The 17,062-nt window shown below is 41.7% G+C and overlaps 1 protein-coding gene across 1 annotated transcript; it reads left to right on the top strand.

The window, feature by feature from the left end:
* The first annotated feature begins 928 nt into the window (after nucleotides 1-928).
* Nucleotides 929-15,918, top strand: LOC120059268 (protein FAM102A-like). Its single transcript, XM_039008226.1, has 12 exons — nucleotides 929-1,348; nucleotides 1,508-1,673; nucleotides 10,683-10,803; nucleotides 11,069-11,098; nucleotides 13,108-13,224; nucleotides 13,509-13,555; nucleotides 13,715-13,860; nucleotides 14,004-14,111; nucleotides 14,215-14,398; nucleotides 14,561-14,682; nucleotides 14,811-14,880; nucleotides 14,970-15,918. Exons 2-12 carry the CDS (start codon nucleotides 1,528-1,530, stop codon nucleotides 15,022-15,024), a joined length of 1,146 nt encoding a protein of 381 aa, XP_038864154.1. The 5' UTR covers nucleotides 929-1,348; nucleotides 1,508-1,527; the 3' UTR covers nucleotides 15,025-15,918.
* Nucleotides 15,919-17,062: the final 1,144 nt, after the last annotated feature.

The following is a 17,062-nucleotide window of genomic DNA, read 5'->3' as shown; positions in this document are numbered from 1 at the left end:
GGGGCTCTATCACTCTCCTGTGGCATGGTCTTGTTATGACATGTAGCAATAGCAGTTTGAAAGTAAGTATTCACCTGTGTCTGTATATAGTCAAACAAATTATTTAATAAATAAAATACATTAGCTATAAAAAGTGGAACCTGGCTATAACCTATGAAACAATGTTTCCCATATGACATATCCTTATTTACAGAATGACAGAGGGAGAAAGTTCAATAACTAAAACCTGTCTAAGCATAATGAGAAGAACATGTGTGTTTTAGAGGTTGGTTTTTACACACACACACACACACACACTTACTTCCATTCTGGTGGAAAAAGTACTCAATTGTCTTACTTGAGTTAAAGTAAAGATACATTAACAGAATATCACTCAAGGAAAAGTCACCCAGTAAAATACTGCATGAATAAAAGTCTAAAAGTATTTGGTTTTAAATACTTAAGTATCAAAAGTAAATGCTCAAATGTTCTTAAGTATCAAAAGTAAAGGTAATTTCAAATTCCTTATATTAAGCAAACCAGACAGAACAATTTTCATTTTATTTATGGTTAGCCAGGCTCCTAAACTCAGACAATTTACAAACAATGCATTTGTGTTTAGTGGGTCCCCTGGATAAGAGGCAGTAGATGATCAGGGATGTTCTCTTGGTAAGTGTGGGAATTTGACAATTTTCCTGTCCTGCTAAGCATTCAAAATGTAAAGAGAACTTTTGGGTGTCAGGGAAAATGTACAGAGTAAAAAGTACATGATTTTCTTTAGGAATGTAGTGAAGTAAAAGTTGTCAAAAATATAAATAGCAAAGTAAAGTACAGATACCCCAAAAAACTACTTAAGTAGTACTTTCAAGTATTTTTACTCAAGTACTTTACACCACTGATTAGACATAGGCTACTGAGCGGATGGTTACAGTTATCGTCCTGAGACGTACCTCTCCACCTCTTATGCATAGCCACAAGGGGTCGTATTCACCTCGTCGATGGGAGCACCAGCCTACACGATCAGTGACGCGAAAGCATCCAGGGGCGGAGCTAATTGAGCAATTTTGGTATTGGTTCGTTAGAACCATACCCAATTTACTGTGTGGGTTGCCGGTGGCATGTCAATTGCATTTTTTCCAAGCTTTAGCTTGCGATATGTGGAAAAGAGATAAAAATGTAATGATAAAATAATTAGAGGCTGTTTGAACAGAAAAGGGCCTGACAAATGTGTTGCTTGTTCTACAATGTATTGTACTCCAAGATTTCAAGACTGGTCAGTAGTTAGTCAAGAGCATTTGAGTCAGCATCGCATCAAGCACACAGAAGAAAAAGTTGCGAGGTGCCAATACACACTGTGGTCGGTCTCAAGGTATGTAACCAATGTTTTGTAGTGATAAGTCATATCAGATTGTTTCAATGTGTTATAGTCACCACATCTGTTTCGAATTTAATAGGCTGAATAAATAGTGTAGCCTGTTTTAATCTCTAACCGTTGTCATCAGCTAAATCGTTTTGTCATTGTTTACAGGTCCATTACAATACCCTTCGATGGCTTTTTTTGCGAAAAAGAAGAAATTCAAGTTTCAGACACATTTGACATTGGAGGAGCTGACTGCTGTGCCTTTCGTGAACGGTGTATTGTTCTGCAAGCTGAGATTGTTGGACGGTGGAGACTTTGTTGCAACTTCATCAAGGTAAAATGTTGCTTTGTGTTCGCTGTGCGCATGCCGCATGGACAATATAGCAAACTATTACCAAACGGCTGTCATAATATTAACTTTAAATGCCTCATACCACCCTTAACCCGGCATAACGTGGTTTTTACTTCATTGTTAGTAAACAATGTCTGTGTACAAATAATTTCAAAGCATGTCTAACATTGTTGGATTTATGTCAGTCATTGGTAGGGTTGCAAAATTCCTGGAACTTAAAATATATTCCCTGTTTTACCCGAAATCATTGTTGGAGGATAAGCAGAATGTCTGGAAACCTCCAACCAGGATTTCTGGAAAACCAGGACATTTTATTGAAAGTTCCAGGGAATTGTGCAACCCTAGCATTACATCCTATTAAGGATTACAAAGGGAAATACAGACGTGAGCTGCCCAGTGACAAGAGTTTACCAGACCTTCAGGCAAGCAACACTGAAACATGCATGAGAGCACCAGCTGTTCTGGATGACTGATAACGCTCTCGGTACAGATGTGAACAAAACCTTTAAACAGGTCAACATTCACAAATCTGCTGGGCCAGACGGATTACCAGGACATATACTCAAAGCATGCGTGGACCAACTGTCAAGTGTCGTCCCTGACCGAGTCTGTAATACCTACATGTTTCAAGCAGACCGCCATAGTTCCTGGTGGGAACAATAACCCTTTAAAAGTTGTATCAATTTTAACCACTTTTTTCTTGTTGCTAATATGAACTAAGGTCCTTAGGCTTACAAAACCGTACCGCAAGCTTCACGTGTTAATGTTCAAACAAAACTCCCTTGTACAGAAGACGCCTTGGTCAAATTACTTAGTGCATTCGGAAAGTATTCAGACCTTGACATTTTCCACATTTTGTTACGTTAGTCTTATTCTGAAATGGATTAGATCGTTTTTTTCTCCCTCTAATCTAGACATTTCAAATTTACATAAGTATTCAGACCCTTTACTCAGCACTTTGTTGAAGCACCTTTGGCAGCAATTGCAGCTTTGCTTTTTCCTGGGTATGACGCTACAAGCTTGGCACACCTGTATTTGGGCAGTTTCTCCCATTCTTCTCTGCAGATCCGCTCAAGCTCTGTCAGATGGGGAGCATCACTGCACAGCTATTTTCAGGTCTCTCCAGAGATGATAGAGTTCAAGTCCGGGCTCTGGCTGGGCCACTCAAGGACATTCAGAAAGAGTTCAATCTTGGTTTCATCAGACCAGAGAATCTTGTTTCTCATGGTCTGAGTCCTTTTAGGTACCTTTTGGCAAACTCCAGGCAGGCTGTCATGTGCCTTTTACTGAGGAATGGCTTCCACCTGGCCACTCTAACATAAAGGCCTGATTTGGTGGAGTGCTGCAGAGATGATTCTCCCATATCCACCTAGGAACTCTGGAGCTCTGTCAGTGACCATCAGGTTCTTGGTCACATCCTTGAACAAGGCTCTTCTCCCCCGAGTGCACAGTTTGGCTGGTCGGCCAGCTCTAGGAAGAGTCTTGGTGGTTGCAACCTTCCATTTAAGAATGATGGAGGCCACTGTGTTCTTAGGGACCTTCAAAGCTGTTGAAATGTTTTGGGTCCCTTCCCCAGATCTGTGCCTCGACACAATTCTGTCTCAGAGCTCTCGGACAATTCCTTCGACCTCGTGGCTTGGTTTTTGCTCTGACGTGCACTGTCAACTGTGGGACCTTTTATATAGACAGGTGTGTGCCTTTACAAATCATGTCCAATTGAATTTACCACCGGTGGACTCCACTCATTTTCTGAAAAGTATTGTTTGTTAATATTTGCATAGAGTGAGCACTGTATTCTCTGGCGGTTTGTATTTCATACATGGGGCGCATGGACATTTTGCAGTGCACAAATAAGGACACACTGAAGATAAACAACTTGTGCAATATATATGATACTGCTTTTATAACTTGGGTTTCAGATATAGTGAGTTAGATTTCATGATTAATGTTCACATTTTAGTGCAAGCAGTTCACAATGCAGAAATAGATATTGTTGAAACTGGGTGGTTTGCACCCCGTTCTACCTGATGTTACATATATGAAACATTGCATAACTATTGCAAGGAGTGTTGAATTGTTTTCTTTAGAAATGCTATTAGGGATTTCTTTGGGCAGTCTAACCACGGCTTAATGTTCACGCAAGTAAAACTGGGTCTGGGTTTCTAAGGGTTAAACTTCCTCCTCTGGTTTAGTACCTAGGTCATTGTTTACTTTAGTAATATAAATGGGAACACAAAAGGATTCCGGTATTTGATCTGGGATTGTTTGTTTTAGAGTAGGCTGGGGAGGAAAGGGATGCTCCTCTGGGGCTTTCAGTGTTTGGTAGAGGGGTGTGGGACTTCACACACTGACCTAAAGATGAAAGGTAGCTGCACAAAAACAAGATTTAGGGGGACCTGTGTTATGTCTCTTGGATCTGAGGTCATCAGCGTATTTGTCCTAGATGTCCAGAGAACACCCCACCTTATTTTATTTTATAGGATTCATATAATATTCAATAAATATAGTACTTAACATCTGATTTGGACCAAACTTCTAACAATGAATAAGACATGAGGAATCCAAAGAAATTGTCAAGTCATCCACATTTTTATTTTATTGTATTTTTTAAGATTCTTTACCATTCCTCTGGAGTTTCCGATAGGCGCTCTGTAGAGAACCATATGATGCAGAAAGACCTAATTGAACTTCTTTACTGTGTAGGGCCTTTGAAAGAGCACAAAAACAAACTAAATCATCATGATAACCCTTACTATGATTACTGTTCACAGGATGTTTTTCTCCTATATCTGTCGTCATTGATAAACAGAGTTAAAAAGAATGTTGCCCTCCACTCCACTTCCCTTGCAATGATACAAGACCCGCCGGGTATGCTGCACCCCTTAAGTCTATTTTTGAGGATTATATAACAGATTGGATGGAGACCATTTATCTGCTTGAGTTATCTGGCAATTCTGTCTCTGGTTTATCTCTGTAACCCGAGTGCAGGAAACAAGGTCTACTCAGAGACACAGAGACTGATTTGGTGGTCCCATGTCTTTGATAGAGATTGTGTGTTATCATAGGGCCTGGGGAGTACAGAACTCCCTTTGTTCTGTTGTTGCCTGAAATATACTGAACAGAAATATAAACGGCACATGCAACAATTTCAAAGATTTTACTGAGTTACAGTTCGTATAAGGAAATCAGTCAATTGAAATAAATGAATTAGGCCCTAATCTATGGATTTCGCATGACTGGGCAGGGGTGCAGCCATGGGTAGTCAGGCCCAGCCAATCAGAATACATTTTTCCCCACAAAAGGGTTTTATTAAAGACAAAACTACTTCTCAGCACCCCCCCTCAGGCAATCCCGCAGGTGGAGAAGCCAGATGTGGAGGTCCTGGGCTGGTGTGGTTACACGTGGTTGTGAGGCCTGTTGGACGCACTGCCAAATTCTCTAAAACGATGGTAGAGAAATGAGCAATTGCACGCTCCCACAACTTGAGACATCTAGCGTTGTGTTCTGTGACACAACTTCACATTTTAGTGGCCTTTTATTGTCCCCAGCACAAGCTGCACCTGTTTAATGATCATGCTGTTTAAACAGGCTAGGATCTATTTTTCTCCACTTACTGTCTGACTGACGTGTCCAAAGTAAACTGCCTGTTACTCAGGCCCAGAAGCCAGGATATGCATATAAGTTGTACCATTGGATAGAAAACACTTTGAAGTTTGTCAATGTTAAAATAATGTGTGAGACTATAACACAATTGATATGGTAGGAGAAAATCCAAAGAAAAACCAACCAGAATTTTTTTTGGGGGAGAGCCCATGCTCTTTCAATGGAAAGCTATGGGTCCTATGCAATTCCAGCTCCCAAACAGTCTTTGTTCAAGATTTCAGGCTTGTTTCTTCCCAAACGAGGAAGAATTTAGTTTTGGTACTGGGAGTCAGAGTTGGAAATCAGTCTGCGTGCACTTGCTAATTTTACTCTTCTATTTAACATACTTCTTTCTGCATGAAATATTATAGTTTAATTACATTTGAGGATTAAATGAAACTGTATTTTGACTTGTTTTAGTGGTAGCTTTTTGGATTCCTTTCTCTGCATGTTGAACGAGTGGATTACTCAAATCAATGGCGCCAACTAAACAGACTTTTTGGGATATAAATAAGGATTTTATCTAACAAAACGACCATGCATGTTGTAGCTGGGACCCTTGGGATTGCAATTCAGAGGAAGATTTTCAAAAAGTAAATGAATATTTAATCGCTATTTGTGATTTTATGAAGTCTGTGCTGGTTGAAAAATATTTTTATATGGGGTGCCGTCCTCAATCAATCACATGGCATGCTTTCTCTGTAAAGCCTATTGTAAATCGGACAATGCAGTTAGATTAACAAGAATTTAAGCGTTTAACCGATATAAGACACCTAGATGTTTAATATCCATAATTTTTATGATTATTTATTTGAATTGCGCGCTCTCCAATTTCACCGGATGTTGTCGACAGGTGTCCCGCTGGCAGGACGCCTATCCCAGAGAGGATTTATTAATCAACTTTTTTATATGCCACGTGTCAGGTGGATGAACTATATTGTCAAAGGAGAAATGCTCACTAACAGGGATGTAAAGAATTGTGTGCTCAAAATTGGAGAGAGATATGCTTTTTGTCAATATATTTTTACATGAGTAAAACCAAGCCATGAGGTCGAAGGAATTGTCCGTAGAGCTCTGAGACAGTATTGTGTTGAGGCACAGATCTGGGGAAGGGTACCAAACAATTTATGCAGCATTGAAAGTCCCCAAGAACAGTGGCCTCTATCATTCTTAAATGGAAGAAGTTTAGAACCTCCAAGACTCTTCCTAGACCTAGCCGCACGGCCAAACTGAGCAATCAGGGGAGAAGGGCCTTGGTCAGGGAGGTGACCAAGAACCCAATGGTCTTTCTGACAGAGCTCCAGAGTTTCTCTGTGGAGATGGGAGAACCTTCCGGAAGGACAACCATCTCTGCAGCACTCCACCAATCAGGCCTTTATGGTAGAGTGGCCAGTCCTTAGTAAAAGGCACATGACAGCCCGCTTGGAGTTTGCCAAAAGGCACCTTAAGGACTCAGACCATGAGAAACAAGATTCTCTGGTTTGATGAAACCAAGATAGAACTTTTTTGCCTGTATGTCAAGCGTCACATCTGGAGTAAATCTCTACTGTAAAGCATGGTGGTGGCAGCATCGTGCTGTGGGGATTTTTTTCAGCAGCAAGGACTGGGAGACTAGTCAGTATCAAGGGAAAGGTGAACGAAGCAAAGTACAGAGAGATCCTTGATGAAAATCTGCTCCAGAGCACTAAGCACCCAGCCAAGACAACGCAGGAGTGACTTCGGGACAAGTCTCTGAATGTTGTTGAGTGGCCCAGCCAGAGCTTGGACTTGGATCCGATTGAACATCTCTGGAGAGATCTGAAAATTGCTGTGCAGCGACGCTCCCCATCCAACCTGACAGAGCTTGAGAGGATCTGCAGAGAAGAATGGGAGAAACCTCCCAAATACAGGTGTGCTAAGCTTGTAGCGTCATACCGAAGAAGACTCAAAGCTGCAATTGCTGCCAAAGGTGCTTCAACAAACTACTGAGTAAAGGGTATGAATACTTGTATGTAAATGTAATATTTCAGCTTTCTATTTTTGACCATCCTCTCTCCCCTCAGCTCTAACTCATTCACTCCTGTTTTGATTCAACGTTGTAGTTGGATTTGAGGCATGTGTGGTTGCCATGGCAGTTTTTAATAAAGCCACCTGCTCTATGGAATGTGGCTGAGAAAGTTTTCAGAGACTTATTGAGGGGGGTGGGCAGTGATTAGCGTGGCCCGCTTGGTAAGAACTTGAGAAGTATGTGTGTGGCAAAGAACCAAGGAATGCAAAACCGAGACAACTATATAAAGAACCTATGTGAGGAAAAAAATCTAAAATGGCAGTGAACTAGAATACTTACATAAAATGTGTTTCATTGCAATTATAGACTGTACATGTTTAATCATTAAGAGTGGAAATGGGGATGTCTAATGCATTTTAAACAACATTTAAGTAGGACCAAAGGTTTAAAGACATGCAATTTGTTGGAGTCTGTATAGGCCTACTATGACTAAAGGTTTAGAGCCAATCAAATAGTTGGAATCTGTTTTTGTAATACAAAGCAGCAGTTTCTCAAGTAAACAACAGGATTTTATTTGGCCAAATTGGCCAAACACACCATAGCTGGTTTTGGAACCGAAACCATACTAGAGAAGGGAAAAACGTTATCAACTTAAACAGTCCTCTATATTCACTATGTGGAAGGTTGGATCACATCTCTTGCATTTTAGCCGTGTGTTGATGCAGAGAGGGTACAGCCCTATACTAGTCCAGCATTGTATCACTCTGTCATGTGACTTCAGATAGTATGCCCAAAGATGGTGGATAAATGAAGATGTCCCAGCCGTTTACCATTGGACAAAAATTGTCACTTAAGGGGTGGTGCTCCCATAGGCACCAATGTGATAGCAGCTGGGTCTGCTTAGTTCATTGGCTGTATATGAACCAGAAAAAAGGAGCGAGTAAGATGTCTCGCTTCCTCTTCCGTCTCTGGTATGCCTAAAGTGTGACATTGATATTCAGGGTTTGCATGGTAAAAGCTGTGTGTGCATTTGGAAACATGCTGTCCCTGATGTAGAGGTACTGCAGGCATCACTTGGCTCCCCTGGAACATTTCTTTGAGCAGATGATCCTATGATGCCACTCCCTTGCATGGAGTAGGAAGACATGCCCTGGCCCTGTGCCCTGCAAGGAGCCGGACCACTACGCACCACTACTGAAGCCCCTCTGCAGCTCTATAGTCAAATGTGTCAGCTGGTTAGGGACCATGTGCTAACTGACTGCTATTCACAGGGCAAATGCTGCCTCTTTGCACCCAACCTCTATGGCAGTGAGTTTCTTTTCTGCTGCTTGCCAAAGTGCCGAAGTACTCCCCTGTGTTTATTTCAAAAACAGTGTGCTTATGGCTAGTCCCAGGTACGTCTCTGTTGGTACAGCTGCTCAGGAAGCCTGCTGCATTTGCTGCCTTCTGGGTAAATCCATTTGAATTCAATCACTTTCTGAAAGGATCCCTTTTGATTTAAACCAAATAAGTCCGTTACTTTTTGGACCTGAATGCCAAAACATTCAGGAGATAAAGTTAAATAATTTGGCATACCCCACCATACCATGATACAACCATGTCTTCATTACGAGAAAAGATAAACAGTTGAGTTTAATATCATTTTAAAAGCGTACAAACCGCGTTTAATAAAATATATTTAAAATTAAGTCAATTGTCTAAATGCGTAAACACTGATTTGTTTACATATTCACATATGTTGTAGCTTAGACCCTTTTTCACATCTGAGGTTTTTGTGTTGTGCCCGCCATCGGTTGAGACACAACATGCTCTTGAATACAGGGTGGGTGTCATTTCCATAATATAAATACAATTCATAGAATGGACCTATCCCTTCAGACCACTGCAATTTAGCTGGTACACCATTGACATTTTAAATTGAATTACTACCACAAAGATGACTGCCGGTCCACTGTCGAATGTCAACTTAAATGGTCATTTCTATTCTATTGTCTATATTTCTTATGATTTCAATAGGTTTCCTATGGAGGATTGACAAGATAATCTACAACAGATGTTCCCGTTCAAGACAACGTTCTCTGATCGGTGGACCTCAAACTATCTTTATGGTGCCATTTGAAAAAATGTCAGCCAAAACTTGACACCCACCCATATTCACACAACACAGAAACATTAGATGTAAAATAGGGTCTAAGCTCCAGCATATGCGAATATGTAAAACATCTGAATTTATGCGTTTTTAGATCATTGACATTAAATGTAAAAAAAAAATATATACATTTATAAAATAGTTTGACAACCCTGTAAGGTTTTAAATGATATCAAACTTTCAGTGACATGGATGTCTCATGGTTGAATATGCTAAGTTTTTAATCTTTGAGCACCTTATTTCCAGAATATTTTGGCAATCAGGTCCAGAAAGTAACTTTTTGTGCACTTATACAATGGTTAATTAAATATGTAAGGAAGGTTTCGTTCAAATCAAAAGGGGTGCTGTCAAAAAGTGATTGATTTCAAATGGATTTACCCTTCTCACTTAAATGTTTGGGTTTTAACTGAAGGATGGTTGTTTCACTGTGTATGCTTTGTGGGGATGTCAGCTGCAGTCTGGTAATACCTGATTGTTTGAGCACTCCCACAAGGCAATAGGTACACACTACAGTAAACGGGCTGATCTGTCCACCTCACTACTTTTCTGCTCTGTGCGCTGTTAGTTTTGGTGTATCCATGGCTGTTTGTTTACATTGGAGATGATGAGTCATGCATATCCAGCCCTGTAAATTTACATTAGCTCCTCATGCTCTGTAAGTTATTCATTATTTCTAGAGTCCACATTAAGCCCTGGATTCACTTGAGTTGCTTCTGTGCATTCTGAGTGGCTGGGTCCAGGCATGGGGCATGACTGTAATACTGACAATGGTTACATTCAGTTCAGTTGGGAAAGGGAGAGTGTTAAGTGAGTTAAAATGGGAAGTAGACAGATTATCACCAGGACTGTTTTTACATCAACCGTCCTTCTCTGTATACTCAGCCATTTCCCTGAATGTATGGACGGACAGGGTGACGTCAGGCACTGGCCTATTTACAATGTGAACTCTGTTTTTACAGAAGCCCACAGGCTATTGTTCACCGTTTCCTCAACAAGTTTGCTTTCACTAAAACTGGAGCAAAACGTTGAAGAGTCAGGACAAAAGCACAAGTGATGTCTTATGTGCTATCGAATTAGTGACTTCTTATTGTGAGACCACTCAAACAGTAATGACTGTCATTAACTCCCTTGACACTAATAACAGTTTATTGAGGTTGATGTAGCTGTACTGTAGTGCCATGCCCGCTCTGATTCCTGTCCTCTTGTCCCGCAGAGAGGAGGTTCAGGAGAACTGTGTTTGCTGGAAGAAGAGGTTTACCTTTGTGTGTAAAATGAGCACCAACCCCACGACTGGAGTGCTGGATCCCGCTATCTGTCGGGTCTCTGTGCGGAAGGTCTGTCTGTCTCTGACTTCTGGGGGACCTGTCTAAGCAACACACAGCTCTTTGCTGTTATCTTTGTCTGTGAACATCAGGGACTACCATTTCCTGCGTGTACCGCTTTGTTATTTATCTTTCCATTCACTATTCACACCCCTGATAGTGTAAACTCTGTAGCCTCTGTAATCTGATCATAGATCAGTGTTAAACACACACACTCCACTGTGTGCCAGACTGTCAATGCTCAGCAGTCATCTCCCTTTTCCTGTTTTCACTACAGGAACTCAAAGGAGGAAAAACGTATTCAAAGGTAAGAGTCCACTCCTCCTGAGCATCCCACCCTATAGCCATAAACACATTACAGTTTACTGTAGCCTGATGTCAACACACATCAACACTGCTGTTAAGACATTTTAAACATTCACATTAGTCACCCCACTTCTACAAACACAAGCTACAACTTTGGCACTATGTATAAGCTGAGTAAACTATACTGCAAAAATATAAACGCAACTTGCAACAATTTCAAAGATTTGACAGAGTTACAGGAAATCAGTCATTTGAGAAATTCATTAGGCCCTAATCTATGGATTTCACATGACTGGGAATACAGATATGCATCTGTTTTAAATGTAGGTGCGTGAATCAGAAACCCAGTCAGTGTCTGGTGTGACCACCATTTGGCTCATGCAGAGCGACATCTCCTTCGCATAGAGTTGATCAGGCTGTTGATTGTGTCCTGCGGAATGTTGTGCCACTCCTCTTCAGTGGCTGTGCCAAGTTGCTGGATATTGGCGGAAACTGGAAAACACTGTCGTACACGTCGATCCAGAGCATCTCAAACGTGCTTAATGGGTGACATGTCTGAGTATGCAGGCCATGGAAGAACTGGGACATTTTCAGCTTCCAGGAATTGTGTACAGATCCTTGCGACATGTGGCCTTGCATTATGCTGAAACGAGGTGATTGCGGCGAATGAATGGCACGACAATGGGCCTCAGGGTCTCGTCACGGTATCTCTGTGCATTCAAATTGCCATCGATAAAATGCAATTGTGATTGTTGTCTATAGCTTACACCTGCCCATACCATAACCCCACTGTCACCATGGGGCACTCTGTTCACAACGTTGACATCAGCAAACTACCCGTCCACATGACGCGGTAGAGTTAAAATCAGTATTCATCTGTGAAGAGCACACTTCTCCAGCATTCCAGTGGCCATCGAAGGTGAACGTTTGCCCACTGAAGTTGGTTACGATACCGACGTGCAGTCAGGTCAATACCCAGGTGAGGAGGATGAGGACACAGATGAGCTTCCCAGAGACGGTTTCTGAAAGTTTGTGCAGAAATACTTTGTATGTGCAAACCCACAGTTTCATCAGCTGTCCGGGTGGCTGGTCTCAGACGATCCCGCAGGTGAAGAAGCCGGATGTGGAGGTCCTGGGCTGGCATGGTTACACATGGTCCGCGGGTCTGAAGCCGGTTGTACGTACTGCCAAATTCTCTAAAATGACATTAGAGGTTTCTTATGGTGGAGAAATGAACATTCAATTATCTAGCAACAGCTCTGGTGGACATTCCTGCAATCAGCATGCCAATTGCACTTTTCCTCAACTTGAGACATCTGTGGCATTGTGTTGTGACAAAACTGTACATTTTACTGGCCTTTTATTGTCCCCAGCACAAGGTGCACCTACAGTATGTCATGATCATGCTGTTTAATCAGCTTATTGATATGCCACACCTGTCAGGTGGATGGATTATCTTGGGCGAGGAGAAATGCTCACTTACAGGGATGTAAACACATTTGTGCACAACATTTAGGATAAATAAACTCTGTGCTTATGGAACATTTCTGAGATCATTTATTACAGCTCATGAAACATGGGACCAACACTTTGCATGTTGCATTTATATTTTTGTTCATTGTAAATGAACTTCAAATAAAGCTGGGGAAAGTTTATAGATGATGCACTCTCTCAGGTTGCCAGGGACCCATCCTGTGTTTTCTCACGCTATGCTTATGGATTTCCTTAAGCTAAATAAAACCCCTTTCCTCTTTGGAAATGGGCTTCCTTAAATACACACATCTGTAAACAATAGCTTTGAGGAAATGTAACCTGGAGAAAAGGAAATTAGACTCTTGGATAACCTGAGATTCAAACAAAAAAACAGGAGGACTAAGAATCGGGAGCCGTCTCTCTACATCCAGTCCCTTAGGGCTAGAAAACCTAAATGTCAAATGTCATGGCTACCTCACAGTATATGCAGGTTTAAAACTACTGTAGTGAAAGTAAATGTTGTTCTTTCTCCCTCAGCTGGGTTTTACTGACCTCAACATGGCAGAGTTCGCTGGCTCAGGCTCTGCAGTCCGCTGTTGTCTGCTGGAGGGATACGACACCAAGAATACTAGGCAGGACAACTCCATACTGAAGGTAAGGGACTGTGCTAAGGTGGGCAGGAGTCAAGACTATTGACCTTGGGACTTTGTCAGGGTTGGGTTTTGTTTGGTTGTGCAGAACAACTGATATAGTTTATACTTAGTGACTTTGTATTGTGGTAAAGGACCCCCCGTCCCACTGATCACCCAGGGCTGTTGATGCTCAGCACCTCAGCTGAACTTTGAGTTACTGTAGCTAGTGCAAACATTACTTGCTGTCCTACTTTTTATATGTTCTTATTGTAATAAAAGTAGATTTTGTCTGGATCTTCTCTGAAGGTGACTATTGGGATGGCCCTCCTATCTGGAGATCCGTGCTTTAAAACGTGAGTGACCTGACATGTTCAAATCTCTGATCTATCATTCATCGTCATGCATTTAGAAAATATGACTCTGGCACCCCCCAATGGGGAGTCAATTAGCCCATCAAGCAAGCCTAACATTGCACAGTATAATGTGGACTGACCAGTCATGTTTTTTTGCAGTGCCCCCAGCACAGCCAAATCCATCTCCATCTCAGGCCAGGACCATGTCTTGCAGCAGGACTGTAAGGGGGAGGGCACTGGAACCCCTAACCGGCCCACTACTCTGGGCCAGTCCATGAAGCCCAGGCCCTCGATCATCAGCTCAGGTACGACAGGGCACATGGATCCGCTCAAACCTGGTAACAGTGGGTATGTTATGATAATCCATCACCACTAAACAGTTAACCTAGGTATGGGACACATGGTGAGGGACTCTAACTAATTGAGGTGTGGCTCTGTTTGGTGTCAGGTCTTCCAGAGGAGCCAGACCAGACCCAGGCAGCTAGCCCAGGGGAAGTATTCCAGTCGGGCCACTCTCGCAACTCCAGCTATGTCAGCCAGCTGAGCAGGATCTCAGGTGTGTGGCTTCATGTTCCCCATCTTCCATCTCCAGAGTTTTTTTTTTTTTTTTTTGGTGGTATTTGCTCCTAAGTCTGTAATGTAAATGTCTTGTCCCCCAGGCTACAGCACAGAGCACTCCTGCTCCTCTAGTATGTCTGACCTCACACACAGGAGGAACACCTCCACAGGAAGTGGCATATCTGGGGGCCTCAGTGTGACAGTAGACACTCCAACAGAGGGAGAGAGGCCAGAGAGACCCCCTCGACCCCCTCGGCCCGTCTTGCCATCCAACAGACCCCCCAGGCAAGACCTTCCACTCACCAGATGTGTTTAGCCCAATGTGTCTGTTTTGACAATCTATGAAAAAAAATGAGTGGAACAGTCAGTGGAACACTATTGCTATTTGTATGACTGCTGTTTATCCACTGTTGCCTGACTGGGCCTTTTCCCTCCACCCTGTGACAGGAGGAAGCAGGATTCCGTGGAGAGCCATCCCTCCTGGGTGAATGACACCCGCATCGATGCCGACGATATTGTTGAAAAGATCATCCAGAGCCAGAACTTTGCTGACATAAGTAACACTGAAGGTATGGAGCCCCAACCTCACCCTGCCCTTTCACTTGTCCACTACATTTTTGGGGGGGCTCTTTTTGTACATAACTTGTCTCTTTTGTACTGTTTAATTTGTCTCTTGGTGTGTTTATTTCCTCCTCAGATAGTAACCTGCGACTGTTTGTCAGTAGAGACGGCACCACATCCCTGAATGGTTTACTGCGCAGTAACAGGTGAGAAACCAGAAAGGGCACACGCACACACAATAGTAATACATCAAACATACACACAGGTCTTACTCTGCCACTTTTCATTCTTTCAGGGTGTGTGTGGGTGTCTATGAGCAAGTTGTGATAGAGAGCCATTACGACTGGTGAAGATTAATTTTAATTGAGGCCTCTGCAATGAAGCTTGTGGACTAACTCTAAAAATATATTGCAGTCATCCTGGAGCACTGGCTGAGCTGTGAGCCATGAGGAGGACCGTACCGCACAGTTTTCACAAATATGAATAAATAACTATCGGACAAATGTATTGGTATTTTCTTTAAAGTACTACATTTTTTAAAAACGCTACTTTGTAATGTATTTTTCCCTTACATGACCCAAGGCACCAGATCCTCTGTTAGTCTAGTCACTACTGAAGGAGACCTGGTGATGGAGAAAGTCCTCAGCACTGTCTGACTGGTGTTTGTCCAATTTAGACTGTAGTACTCTGGCTCCCCCTTGTGGAGAAAGGGTTTACTGAGGGATCAGTCTCTTTCCTTCAACAAACTATCTCAATTGCATACTCCCAAATTTCCTCTCCACTCGTTTCCTTCTCAAAACCCATTGGATGAGAAAGCCAGAGGTCCCTCCCTTCTGACCTTCTCTTCCAATGGGGTTTGAGAAGGAAACGAGTGAGGATTATGTTCCCAAATACAGACATCTCCTATTCTGTCCATTATTTTGTAATTACAGATCTCAAGGAACTGGATAGGTGTAGCAGTTTTGGGAAGTTTTATATGCTATAAGTTCTAAACCCATTTGATGGTTATTTGGTGCAAACACCAGAGGTAAGAAGCTAGGTGGAGTTCTCAGATTTGGGCCTACATATTCAGCATACTTTTACACTAGTAGATGTCTCCAAACATGATCTTATGAAGGATCATGATTTGTTTGTGTTTTCCAACCAGCAGGCTGGTTTGTATTTTTTAAAATTGATTTTAACACTACAAAGATGGTGAAAAGGGTCCCTGTTGTATTATATATTTTATAGAATCTCTCTCCTATAAATAAAAAAATAAAACTTTTTTTCTGAATGTTAACTGTGATTTTACTTTTTCTATACTATGTGACTAAAAGGACTGTTGTTATGGACTTAATGCTCGTACGTCTGATACACTTGTTCGGCGTCAACATTTTGCAATGTGCTGATAACTATCATCTATAAGTTGTCTGCCTATGAAGACTGCCTTAAATAATATCAGTCTGTGTACAGTGCCTTCAGAAAGTATTCATACCCCTAGCTTCCTCCTTTTCACTCTGTCAATTAGGTGGAATAATTACAATGTTGTTGATCAATCCTCAGTTTTCTCCCATCACAGGCATTAATCTCTAACTGTTTTAAAGTCACCATTGGCCTCGTAGTGAAATCCCTGAGCGGTTTAGTGCCTCCAGCTACTGAGTAAGGAAGGACACCTGTGTCTTTGTAGTTACTGGGTGTATTGATACACCATCCAAAGTGTAATTAATAACTTCACTATATTCAATGTCTGCTTTTTCATTTTTACACATCTATGAATAGGTGCCCATCTTTGCGAGGCATTGGGAAACCTCCCTGGTCTTTGTGGTTAAACCTATGTTTCAAATTCACTACTTGACTGCGGCACATTATAGATAATTGTAGGTGTGGGGTACAGAGATGAGGTAGTCATTCAAAAATCCGGTTAAACACTATTATTGCACACACAGTGAGTCCATGCAACTTATGTGACTCAAGCAAATTATTACTCCTGAACTTATTTAGGCTTGCCATAACAAAGGGGTTGAATACTTATTGACTCAAGACATTTCAGCTATTCATTTTTAATGACAGTGACAAAAAAACTAAATTTAATAGATTTTAAATTCAGGCTGTAACAACAATGTGGAAAACGGAAGGGGTGTGGATACGTTCTGAAGGCATTATGTACAAAATGTTATTGTTGTGGTGGCAAAATATCGATCTAATTTTCCACAACATTGTCACATGGGCTTTTATTAACCACAGCAGGGTTTGGTGGTCTCGGGTGATGTGACGTTCATTGCGACAGCACTTCAGATAGAAATAACATGTATTAAAAAGTTATGTTTTTCCATTCTCCTTTCCTGGGTTTTAAGCTATGCACAAAGCCCCAGTGTCCTACACATACATTAACAATTTATCTAATCTTGT

Source organism: Salvelinus namaycush, chromosome 1 (genome assembly GCF_016432855.1).
Source record: "Salvelinus namaycush isolate Seneca chromosome 1, SaNama_1.0, whole genome shotgun sequence".
Classification (NCBI taxonomy): Eukaryota; Metazoa; Chordata; class Actinopteri; order Salmoniformes; family Salmonidae; genus Salvelinus; species Salvelinus namaycush.
Note: the sequence above shows the minus strand (reverse complement) of the source record. Positions and strands in the feature narration are given on the sequence as shown.

Bases quoted from the DNA above. Each gene is read 5' to 3' on its own strand.
- LOC120059268 (XM_039008226.1), top strand. From the start codon at position 1,528: ATGGCTTTTTTTGCGAAAAAGAAGAAATTCAAGTTTCAGACACATTTG. The intron at 13,556-13,714 runs GTGAGTGACCTG...GTTTTTTTGCAG, and splicing joins GGAGATCCGTGCTTTAAAAC to TGCCCCCAGCACAGCCAAAT. The intron at 14,683-14,810 runs GTATGGAGCCCC...TTTCCTCCTCAG, and splicing joins TGACATAAGTAACACTGAAG to ATAGTAACCTGCGACTGTTT.